This window comes from Xiphias gladius, chromosome 24 (assembly GCF_016859285.1).
Source record: "Xiphias gladius isolate SHS-SW01 ecotype Sanya breed wild chromosome 24, ASM1685928v1, whole genome shotgun sequence".
Lineage (NCBI taxonomy): Eukaryota > Metazoa > Chordata > Actinopteri > Istiophoriformes > Xiphiidae > Xiphias > Xiphias gladius.
Window position 1 is genome coordinate 8,534,467 of NC_053423.1, and position 13,038 is coordinate 8,547,504.

At 42.1% G+C, this 13,038-nt stretch overlaps 1 protein-coding gene across 3 annotated transcripts in view; it reads left to right on the forward strand.

Moving 5' to 3' along the window:
• The first annotated feature begins 978 nt into the window (after window positions 1-978).
• Window positions 979-13,038, forward strand: part of csmd2 (CUB and Sushi multiple domains 2) — a 162,977-nt gene continuing 150,917 nt past the window's right edge. For all 3 annotated transcript variants that reach the window (XM_040121563.1, XM_040121564.1, XM_040121565.1), the window contains exons 1-3: window positions 979-1,056; window positions 3,056-3,250; window positions 7,614-7,821. In XM_040121563.1, coding sequence (XP_039977497.1) covers window positions 1,032-1,056; window positions 3,056-3,250; window positions 7,614-7,821 — 428 coding nt within the window. In that variant the 5' untranslated portion in view covers window positions 979-1,031. The remainder of the gene's footprint in view (window positions 1,057-3,055; window positions 3,251-7,613; window positions 7,822-13,038) is intronic.

Sequence of the window (13,038 nt, forward strand, 5' to 3'; positions counted from 1 at the left end):
TTACTGCCCAAACTAATAACCTGAAATGGAGATTGTGATGAGAATATCACATACATGTGACCACATACACACGCGCACACACTCAAATATAAAGTACTTGCATGCACATACTTGCGCATCGACACTGTGCCCAATCAGATCTAATGCGATGAAACAGTCATCTTGTTCATCTCTCCCTATCTGTTTCTCTCACGCACTTTTTTCCTTGCCATTCTCACAGCCTTGCTTACACCACCCTTTTTCTCACACATCTGCCATCATCTTAGTTTTTTATTTTCTACCCTAAAATAGACCTTCTCAAGGCAGACATTTTGACTTGTCATAGTGGGAAAGGCTCATGTGTAACTAATAATATTAATAATGGCTCCGTTCAATTTAGGTGTGCCAGTAATCCATGCCAGTAAGACAGCATGTATAATATCAGGGCCCTGGCACTGGCACATCTCAGTGGAATGCATCCAGCGTTAATGTTGTTAGTTAGAAATGTGTTTGACAGGTTAAAATGTCTGGCTCTGAGAATGTCATCCAAACTTACTCTCCCCACCCTCCATCTCTAGAATATTGCTCAGACTCAAACTTTTCAGACACAAGAGCAACAGAATGCTGATCCAGCCTTACATAGTCACAACTGCAGGGCTGAAGCAACTACCTGCATTCCACCAGGGCCCACTGTGGCCATGCTGCAGCACTGAAACCTAGGTCCGGGTGACCATTATACTATTCAGTACTTGTGTACTGTATATGCTAATTTGGTAGTGACGGACGGGAAGCTCTAATAAGGTGGCCTTGATTGGTCAAATTAAAGGCTATGGCGCAGCAGAGCCGGAAAGTGACAAGTCAGTCTGTCATCAGAGCACTGGATTAGACCAGAGGGAGAGCACCCAAGTACTAACCAGGTACTTTAAAAGGTAAATCAGCACTGAGTCATCTAGGGCAGAATCCTTGATGTCTGAGCAGGTGTTCTGCCTTCACCAGATGATGGAAAACACCTGCTGTGAAATCACTGATTGGGATGTAGCTAGAAGTGCAACATGCAGCTGCAGTCCTCTGCCCTAAGTGAGTCACTGCTGATTTTAGCCTTCAAGAGCCTTTTTAGAAAACCGGGGGAATGTTATGGGTGACAACAAGGATTTGGCTGATAGGTTTGCTGTTGGCCAACAACGCTGACACTGAATTTCTGAATTGAAGCTATTTTGTGCTAGTATATTTTTAGTCTTGCTGTTGTTAAAAATGTAATTGGTTAAAAATCCCTGTGGAACATGCTGGGTTGGGATTATGTTAGCCGCTGAGAATAGAACCATTTTGAATCAAAAATTCATATAAAGGAAAGAAACGAATAAATGCAGATTTTTTGGTTGAAAATTTAGTAAAACTCTTACTTACAAAGTTCTAATTAATTCTATAGTCTGTCAATCAAGGATGCCATCCCCAATATGGGGACTGACATGTATTGGTGAGACAGCATTGCTTTTGTTTTGATCTATGTCATTTTTGAACCTCTCGCCAACCCCACCTTTGTTAGGAGTACTCACACATATTTGAAACCAAGCACTTAGAGGTTATGTTTGTTGCCTGATGGGTGCACTAGACACAAACTGTTAGGAGTCTTTTTATTTACCAGCCAGTTAATTCCACAGCTAAAGCTCTGGAATGCACTGTTGGGTGAAATGACTGATCCATACTTGTTAGACCTTGCTGTAAGGAAGATTTAGCTAACTGGGCTAGAAAGAAGAAGAGATGAAAACAAAAGAGTTTGTTTTTTAGGCTTTAAATTAAATCTAAATAGTAATACTAGTAGTACTAATATAAATACAACATGAAAATAAAAAGTAAAAAAGACAAGTGCATTGTATTTCCTCTAGGAAAAGAAAATACCAAGCATCTTAACATGTCATTTAGTCTTGTGCTGAGCCTTACTTATTCTCGCTTAACATTATTTGTCTTAATACAAATGAAAAAAATCATTTATATTCCAGAATGATGGGGCTTGTTCTTGTTAAGATAAACATTTTTGCTCTGCAGGCAGAATAAGTTGATTTCCTTTGAAATGTTAAAGTCTTTTGTAATACATTATGAAACCTGAGACAGTTGATAGGCTAGGAGCTGGTGTACATTGAGTGTGATGGTGCCATTAAGCTGTGTTGCTGTATAGGAGCCATTCTGTCCTCTCTGTAGTTCAGCCCAGCCCCTGTGGAGACACTGCGTTTCATCCAAAGTCCAGCACATGCGCTGGCCAGCTCCCTCACTGTGTGGGATTGTGTGACTGGGACTGTGAGCTGGAAGACAGGGTGCACGAGTGTGTTTTTGCATGTGTAATTCATGTTTGGTCATGGCAATTTTATTCATACTCTGAGGATGTATTGTTTGAGATGCAGCAAGAACAAAACCTCCCACTATAAACCTATATACTGTAGTATTTTAGCCAGTGGTCTTTAGGGTTAGTTCTACTACTGCATGTCATTAAGGAGAACAAAGGCTACAATTGGCTGTCTTTCACTGGAATAAAACAACTCAAGCAAGAGGTTCAGGAACGAGAGATTGCCTGAACTTCCTCTGAACTTGATTTGCATAATAACACACAATTAGACAAGGTTCTGTCAGTACTGAGCTCACTTACTTGCGTGCAAGTACATGTCTGGCCAAGCAATGATGGTCATCATGGCATCCACGAGTGATCGAGTAACTACAATGGTTTTTTCGGAAGCACTTTATGGAGAAAAAAGGGAAAAAGTAATTGTATTTCAATGGGTATATAATGTATAATGTAGTATTTGTTTGTGTATTTTTCAAATAAGTCGTTGCTTGGGTCAGCTATATTGATGTGAGCAGATGGCTCTGTGTGTGTTGTGTTGTGTTGTGTTGTGTTGTGTGTGTGTGTGTGTGTTGTTGTGTTGTGTTGTGTTGTGTGTGTGTGTGGGGGGGGGTTATGTGTGACCAGACTCTTCTGTACTTTTCCCTCTCTTTATGGCTCTTGTCAGGATAAACATGATGCAGTGCCACAGACCACAAACCGCCTCATTAACTGTCCCTTCCCTTCCCTTCCCTCTCTCTCCAGCTCTGCCCAGCTACACTTGTGGTAATCCTGGACAACTACTCAATGGCCACCAGCAGGGGTCCACATTCAACATAGGGGACAAAATCCGCTACAGCTGCAGCCCCGGCTACGTGTTGGAGGGTCACACCACCCTGTCCTGCCTTGCCACTTCAGCTGGTACTGCTGCCTGGGATTTCCCCCTCCCCTACTGCAGAGGTACGTAGGAGGGACAGTGGACAACTGTCTATCATAACAGGTCTTTAGGCTTAATCTTGAAATCCTTGGTCCACAAGTAAACATTTTAATTGCATCTAATATAAGTAGCTTTGTAGGTAAGTTTTATGACCCCAGAGTTGACAACTAGCTCAGAGATATGCCTCAAATTTTCTTTGATAAATATTTGAAAAGATATATAACGAAAATGGAAATGATGAAATCAGAGTTTATTTTACCAACAACTATAAAGGTAGATTTTAAAATGACTAGTCTGGGTAATACAGCGGAATAATCGGACCAAGTGCCCTAAAGAGCATGAACACAAGCCATCTTTCTGTCATTTAAAAATGTCACGTGCACGACTGAAAGATGAAAGTGAACATGATATTTTATCCATTACCTCTGAAAACCATCAAAATTTATATTGTAGATGACAACACTGACTTTGCTTTTGAAATGAAGATCAGTCAACCTTGTTTACGTTGTCTTTTATTCACCGAATGATAAAACCCATCCTCCAGCCCACACACACTCACATATATTTACACATGCTTTCACACAACTTGACAAGGTTTTCTGTGGTTATACTGATATCTTATTTACCATGACAGGCCCTCATGTGTTAGCTCCCAGTAAGGCGCTTGTGCCAGTTGTCCTTCCCTCACTGTTAGCAAGCACCCCTGCGGCAGCGACACCTGCCAGTGTGTGTTGTCTGACCTAACATGACACAGTTCTTGAAAATAGTTCACTGTAGGCAAATGTGTTTACAATTTTACAGGATTTTGCTTTGTATAATAGTGAATTCTTAAATAATTGAAACGCCTGCACATGCCATGCACATGCGAGTTTGCATGTCTGTGTATGTCCCTTTGCGATTGTGTGTGTCATTGTGTTTGTGTGTGCCTGTGTGTCCATGTGGCCAATGGTTTGTGTCAGTGTGCCTGCTGAGCAGAGCGCTGAGACACTGTGCCATCTGTAACCAGGCTGGGAGTCAGGAAGCCCACACAAGCCCACACAGGAGCACACATGGCTGCGCACCATGCGCCAGCACAGTCCGCACCCACCCAATCACATGCTGACACATTCACATGCCTGTACTCTACATCTAAATGTGAAATTGTTACGTGTGCTTTCGTAGTCTTTTCCTAGCAATTTTTGACATTTCACGGAAGAAGCTTTCATGCACTGTACATGTCCTTTCCTTCCATCGTTTCTCCACACCCCCTTGACAACTTCCTGTTCAGACCCAAACTCAGCTCTTTTGTTCTCCTCAACTTTGCCCAGCTAGGTTTCTTCCTGGAAAAGAGAATTTGTTCAAGCACTGGAGGATGTGATTATGCCACCTTTTCAGCAGAAATTACATGCCAACAAGTTTTAGAAAACAGCAATTTTCCCTGTGATTAATTGAGGTCTCCCAGTGCCACATAAAAATCAATGGTTACACCTGAGTGCTCCTTCATAATGCATAAGTGTATTGTTAATGTCACTCCAATTATAGAGCCTGCCCATATGTGAAAGAGCAGTGCTCGCGCTGTACTTACGGACAGGGGGAGAACATTTTGGCACAGTCACTATTCTGGACTCAGGAGAGGGCAAGCGTGCCAGCACTGTCAGGCCATAGATAATAAGTAGCCATTGATACTGATGGCACAGATAATGTTTTACATTTCCTGTGTAACGCTCTTCAATTTGTTCTCTTACCTATAATCTCAAAACCTACAAAACTTGTTGTATGAATACACTAAGTGATTTAGCATTTGTTTTATGCAACACCATCACTCTTTTCTCTGCGCCTTCAGAGAAAGAAAAGGTTTACTGCTGACAAGTTCTAAGTATCATTGCATATACCTCCAACGTCACACATACACACAAACATAACTTTATTTTTGGTGTGTACACATGCTTTATTCTACCTATTACAAAAGCACGGTGTTGTTTTGTATCGTGTCACATTTAGTTGTCATTTTATATTCCAAATATAGTTTTCTAGCTTTTGTTGTGTGCATGTTTGGTGTATAAAAACATGCATTTTTCGATGCATATTAAACACAAATGTTTTTATAGCTTGCAAACATTACTCAAACTTGCCCATACCTTTGGGAGAAGTCAAAGCGGCACTTTGTGGAAAACCAAGACATCCTGGAAAGCATCCTGACATCTACAATTGACTGAGGGAAAGATTGAACACATTTCTACACCAAGTGTCCACATATTGATGAGTTAAACAGTTTTTAGTTTTTTAGTTTTCATATGGTCCATGGTATTACCAGTTTTAGTGTACCTTTGTGGTAGAGCGCTCGCATTGGCCAGCAGCTGCCACAAAATGCAGAGAACAAAGGAGAGAGTCAAGGTGAAGGGGAGAGTTAGGAGAGAGTCAGATACTTCCCTTCAAGTGTGAAGAAAATGTCTTGTGTAGAATATCAATGCACTTCCTCATCCTTTCTTCTGTCTGGCTTCTACTTCCTGTCACTCCCACTGCAACAATCACCTGTCACCCCTCTCGCCATCTCTCTCTCTCTTCATTGTCAACCCTCCCCCTGCACTTTTCTCTCGCCCATCCTCGCTTGTCACCTGTCATCCTCTTCATCCCCCTCCTTCTGGCCCTTCTGTCGTGGTTTCCCTCCTATTCAAGTTCACACCTCACAGGTTTCCGCTCGTCCGTACACTCCCTTGCCCTCCCTCGGGGGGGTTGCCATGGTGACAGGTAGGATGGATGATAGACAGGGCCTGGCGCCTCTGAGGTTCTCCTCCCCTCTTTGAAACACCCCACACAGCTAGCAGGCCACCCACTAATGAGTCCCACACCGACCCAACACTGACACACACATACAGACACACACAAATTCACAAACATTAATAGTGTGGAAGTATCATTCAAAACTTATTTTAATGGGTCCCCTCTGTTTGCCAGTACATACCTTAGTGAGCAAGTTTGTATTTACACAAATTCCACACAGGAATTCCAGTCCAGATAATGCATGACACTGAGTTGTGGAAAGCTGTAATGAACATATCAGAAGCTGGGCAGGAGAATTATCATGGCAAGACATTAAATGCATGCTTTATTATTTAATCGTCTCCTTAAAGCAATCTTGAGGAGGGAAAAGTTGCTTTGATTAACACAAATCTGAATTAATCACTTCCCCCAACGTTGCATTTGGTTGCATCACGCATCCTATCCTGCTCCCTGCTGACTGTAAAAAAACACTGTAGGGCATCTTGAGATCCTATGACTGCTGTCTCTCTGGCCTATGGCGAAAATTTCAGACAAAGGAACAATATGCTGTAACTCATTGCACATTTTCATGCTACTGAATTTGAAAATCTGCCCTTTGGCGCATGGCGAAAAGATCATTTGTGGCCAGAAAAAAACAAATAAATAATACATGTATAGAATTTTTTGGAAAAAAGCTAAAAAGCACACAAGTTTCCTGCAAAAACTTCACCCACAAAGTTTCCATTAAGTTAAGCGGTGACAGTTTGGAGGACTTGCTGCATCATTATGTCTGTTTCATCAGTATTATTAGTCATGAACATCTCTGTCCTAACAGTAATATCTAAAAGGCTTGATGAGATGTAGCTTAATTGGAATCCCTCCAAATAGTTTATTCTTTTTGACATTTTATACATTTAGGTAATGTGTTTTGGAAAATTCTGTAAAATGATATAATATTATGATATTTTATATTTTACACCATCAGAAGGTCTCTTTCAATTAGGGGCTCTTGTGTTACAGAATGAGCTTGTTACTTTAAGACTGCATTGTATTATTGGTCATTTGTAACAATTGTCTAGCTAAAGCTGTTTAGTGTGTACTGGAGTTAGCTAGTCTCTAAGGTTGTGCACTCCATGCACTCAGTCTAAATGGAGTTTCCTGATGGCTTGTGTTCTGTGTTTCTTGCTTGAAATATGTTCCTAACATGCAAAGTGAACCAAACAACAGCACAAGGATGAGTGTAAGAAGGAGTCCGAAAGACAGTCTAAAAAATGCTGTCAGTGGAAAAACTGTATGTGGTCCTAAAACCGACAGCTCCAAAGAGCTTGACAGGCGAGTGTTTGAGTACATGAATAGTTTTTATCACGTTTCTCCAAAACAGTTGTTGCAGAACGTGTGTTCATATAATCAGTGCTATCTTTGAATTAGCGTACAATGGCCAACTCAGATTTTAGTATGACTACTTCATGGGCCAAAAGTAACTTTTAGCTGCAGTTTTTGTTTATTAGCCCCTTAATAGCCTCGCTCTCCTACTGTTTCCATTCGTTTGTACATTTTTTCAACTATCTCTGGACCACAAGTCTATGACTATATTTGTTTATATTTCTCTCTTCTACTAATCCCTCCTCTCTTCTGTGCTCCCTGCAGCGGATGATGGGTGTGGCGGCACACTGCGAGGCCAGAGTGGGGTGATCACCACTCCCAATTACCCCGCTGAGTACAACAACAACGCTGACTGCACCTGGACTGTGCTGGCCGAGCCAGGAGACACCATTGCTCTAGTTTTCTCTGACTTTCAGCTGGAGGATGACTATGACCTGCTGGAGGTCAGCGGCACGGAGGGCTCTTCACAATGGTGAGTAGTCAGTCTGCAGCATGTTGTCTAGATAGTGAGCGAGCTAGGGGTAGGAAGGGAAGGGGAGTCCACTGGTGCTCCACCTGCCCACGGGCACTTTTTCAGATGAAGGAATGAGCTGGTTGGAGTATCGTTTGAAGTGGATGGGTGTTGGATACCAGTAGAACCATAGCTGTCTGAATTGTCTCTGGGGAATAGCAGAGGAACAAGCATCAATTCAAACATCAGGGTTATCAAATCTAGAATGCAACTGGTAGTGTCTTCAAAATGAAAATCAGGCGCTTATTTGATATACAGTTCATAGCTTTTTCCCCATCAGGGTGTATCATGTTGTTTGTGGTTTTAAGGTGTAATTTGAACACTCAATCTTGGTCATTCACTCATTCTCTCAATTACCCAGTCTCTCACAAACACACATGCTCAGCTCTAATGATGAAGAGGTAGGATATCCTGGCGTCAGTGTGGGTCTCTCACCATCTGTGGCAGCTCCTCCTCTCTCTGACAACTCTCTCAGCTCAGGAAGTAATTAGTGAGCTCGATTACCACCGCCAGCCGTATAGCGTCGTTATAGCCACACTCAGACGTACTCACACACACACACACACACACACACACACACACACACACACACACACACACACACAGAAGAGCCCATATGGGCACAAATGGACATGTGCAGATCAGTATTCCCAATTTCAGCTACATTTTGGTATATTTGCACTGGCACTCAAAGAACTTGCCTAAACAGGTGTACTCTTTCACACTCTTTCTGCCACATTGTTTCTCCTTCACTCACTCACCACACAAGACTAATATTAGCATGAAAAAAAAAAAAAACATTGGTTGAATACAGATGGATTGATACACCTGTTATGCACCACGGAAACCCAGTGCACTTTCTTTGTCTTGAATGAAATGTAAAAATGCAGGTTCAGATTCAGAAACTTGTAGGAGATTGGCAGTTTGGATAAACAAGAGAAGAGAGAGGAGACTTTGAAGTTACAGCCCCAGGCAGTTGGCTGGAAGGGACAAGGGGTAATACAGGCTGAGCTATTAAACACTTGAAATACACAGACATACAGACAAAAAAGACAGAGGGATAGAGGACTGTTGATAAAGCAAACCGGTTCAGAAAGAATATATGAGGAGTCATCTTAAAGTGAGATGGCCCCCAGAAACTTGTCAGTTTCACTCGTTCATTCAGTCGTAAAGCAATAACACTTCCCGAGAAGAACTTGATTGACTCTGAGGGGTCTTGAAACTGAGAATTGTGCCTTTTAGTCTGATAATAAAGTATCTTTGAATCCCTGCTTGGACAGTTGAGAGTTGATCGCTTCCCAGACTCCCACAGACGGCAGTCTGACTATGCTTCTTTTGCACATTTTACGATATCTTCATCTTCTTGTCCCAGACTTTGATTTGCTCTCTGTTGTCGTGTGGAGCGCCCAAATCTCTACTGAATCTGTCATCTTTCTGGTGATTGTTGCCAGGGGCGCCTATGGTGGTGCACCTGCAGCATGGCTGCACTGTCTTGAAGAGCAAGGGAAAAGAGTGGGGAAAAAAATGACTAGGAAGAAAAGGAGAAGGGCTATTGGCAGGTGATGCAGAGTGCAAGTCACAGTTTATCATGCACATTGCAAGGAAAAGGCAGCACAGGGGACAGAGGACACGGTGCAGACATGCTGGCTTTCCTCAATTGTTTTTTTTTTCTAGTCAAGCTGGCTTGGGTTTTACCCACATAGTGTTGACTTCAAAAGTGTTGGCTGTCTTGTCCAAAAACATAAAAACTCACCAGCCTATTTTCAACACAATAACTTTATCTCTAAGGCATCAGAGTAGCTGCGTATCTATAATTTTAGAATGAGCAGAGAACAGTAAGGATAGACAAAAGGGGGTGAGAGGGTCAAACGGTAGGAATGTGCAGACACCAGAGGAGAGAAGTGAAGAGGAGGGCAGGAACTTTGGAGGACGTGAAAGTGGGGAACTAGGTAGATGGGTGGAGGGATTATGACTTTCCAGCTGGTGGCTAATTAGAGAGGTCAGGTAGAGCACTACGATGGTGCTGACCTGAAGCACACGTCCTCTCAGTGAATGGCTCAGTGAGCCCTCCTCTCTGTGGGGCTTGAAGATTGTGCTCTCTTTCATTCTCTCACCATATAATTGGACTGGTCTGGGATTTAATCACACTGGTTTGTGAAGGGATAAGTTATGGTTAAGTTTAAAGTGCTGCTCCAGCTCAGGTTTGCTATAAACTGTGAATTTGGGTATACAATTCAACTTAGGATCAAATCATTTCTTATTAAGCTGATTGTACAGGGAAGTATTACATTACTTTCCGTAAGAAAAGGCATGTAACCTATACCTGGCTTCTTGTTTTCTTCTTCTTTATTCTTATCTTCTTTCATCGCTTTAATGATCATCTCTTATCTGAAGTTAGAAGACAGGAACTGATATATCCTTGCGGCTTGACCAAACGGCAAGAACGCAAGCGTTAATGTGCTATAATTCCACAGCTACTGAGTGTGTATAGAGTCGGCATCCCGCCATCCCACTCGTTACTTAATTAAATCGGTGGGGAGTTCTAGCAGCATGGATTGACACGTGACAGACAGGTGGTCATGACTGAGTGGTCCAGTAGGAGAAGGGAGGCCAAGGGTCAGGGTCAAAGTCATGCTTCCCCGATCGATCCATAACAGCTCAGATGAAATCAGGTCAAGTTTGCATGCTCTGCGTACTCTTGTTGTGCCTATGTGTCTGTGTCTGTGCTTTAAAAGGAAGCGACTGAATCAGAATAAACACCAACAGTCACCATCACGAACCTCAGCCCTTTGGATATGTGAATCTGATCTTGCTCACTTACATTCTTGTTTACCATACCATCCAGTGATTTGATTGGAGGCCCTGCAGAGTTAGCATTCTGAAAGGGCGGCAGAAAAAAACAGCCTTGAAGTCTGACTTCAGGAGCTGAGATGTGCGTGCGGATTGAATGTGGCAGTGGGATGGGTGAATTCTGAATTCCACCTCCACTCAGCATTACCCTGACAGGACTTCTTCACTGTTGCTTGCCCAGGGGAATGCATTATTCTGCCATTACACTGTTTGCATCCACATTGATTTTCTTCCCCATCACCATCCACTTTGAGGCAATGTAAATAATGCCTGACACTCACCAATTGCCAGATGCTCATTTGCCTGCTTGCTACTAAGTGGAACTCACAGCCCTTTTACTTGTAATTTTCTTTGGTGCTCAATTGTTTTGCAAAACACCATAATACATTTTCATCTACCAGCAGTGCTCCCTTGAGATGTTGAAAGCAACTCCCGCAGCACCTTGGATACTGTAAATAGAGAGTATAAAGTGTCTGAACCTGGAGTTGAAAGCGCTCTGAATATTGGCATTACTCCCTTGGTTCAAAAACAACAACAACAACAAAAAAAAGGGCATTCTGTTTAAAAAATTACCGCATCACAGATCAGTGATTGCAGCATTTTACAGAAAGTGTTCCAAAACAAATCTTGTGTCTTCATTTTTCATTATGGTAACTTTTGCAAACTCTTATTTCCCATGAGGGTGTTCTTTTCTTCTTTATTTTTTTCCATGAATCCATGCTGACACAAAGCTCCCAGGATAAATGCAACTTATTTCTTCCTGTTTGGAGATCTGAGAGCCCACTGAGTTTTATCCCTATAAGTAGCATCCCATCCTTTCTCCTCTCTCTTTTAACCCTATGGACTTGAGACACTGACATTTAGCAAACATATAGATTATCTCTGCAGGGTTAAATGTGTCAACTTGTCCCAACTTGTGGAAGGAACACATCTGTGTGTGTTTGAGAGTGAGACAGAGAGAGATAAAGAGTTGTTGGAGCTGACTACACACCACTATATATTGATTGGCTGTTAGGTAGACTCACCTGAGAGTGAGTGAATAGTCTGCGGAACAGCTTTTTAAGTCCAGGGGCTGTTTTCTTTAGCTTCCAACGGGAGTTACGGCAATATGAGTATGTATCATTTTTGTGGAGATAAACCCCTCAACTTTAGTTTTTGTGTTTTCAAAGAGATTGGTAAAGTTTTTTCATGTTGGGCTCATGAGATTTAAGTTTGGTTTTACTGCAGCTCAAATTCAGTAATAATTTACCTTAGATGTTCCATTTCCAGATTAGTGTGCATGTGTGCATATACATACAACCGTGACATGCCAACTGGTGTTCACCATGGGATGCCACAGCCAGTCATAATTCCTGTAATAAAACAGTCAGATTGAGTGATTGTCCTGAGAGTGAGTGAATAGTCTGCGGAACAGCTTTTTAAGTCCACAACGGGAGTTTTGTGGAGATAAACCCCTCAACTTTAGTTTTTGTGTTTTCAAAGAGATTGGTAAAGTTTTTTCATGTTGGGCTCATGAGATTTAAGTTTGGTTTTACTGCAGCTCAAATTCAGTAATAATTTACCTTAGATGTTCCATTTCCAGATTAGTGTGCATGTGTGCATATACATACAACCGTGACAGTGTGTATATTTACACTTGTAAGTACTGTAAATGTGTTTGTGTGCATGCCAACTGGTGTTCACCATGGGGGTAACACACTCTTCTCGTTCTCTCTCCCAGCACGATGCCACAGAAAGCTATCGGCTGCCAGTCATGCACTTTCCTTTTAAGTAATTCCTGTAATAAAACAGTCAGATTGAGTGATTGTACAACATATCCTCTGACCATTTTTTTCCCTGATGGCACAAGAATAGGTAGTTTCCCACCTGTGATCCCCAAAGTCCCCTGATTGAAAACATAATTTAATGTATGTTCGGGCACTAAGGCAGTTATTTTCAGCATATGAATATAGAGTATTGGCAGCGTATGCCTGGGTACGTTGCATAGCTTTGTTTTTAATGGATACTATGTTATAGTTGAGTGGACGTATACTCCCAGTCTGAACACTGAATACATTTTTCCTCCTTTTCGTCTGCTGTGGCCTGTTTCTCACAACACAGACTGGTGGAGTAAAGGAAGCGTTTCGCTTTGGAGCTTTACCGGTAATTCACTGCAACATCACTAGTCTGGTCACGTTGAGGAGGGTCTGACTGGCGATTCTCTCCTTCCCGCTGCCTTTCTCTATCTTTCTGAGTCAGTCTCTCTCTCTCTCTCCCCGCTATGCGGGTGTCATAAAGCATCTGAGTGGATAGTTTGGTCTGATTGTCTAATTAAGTCTATAGTCTATC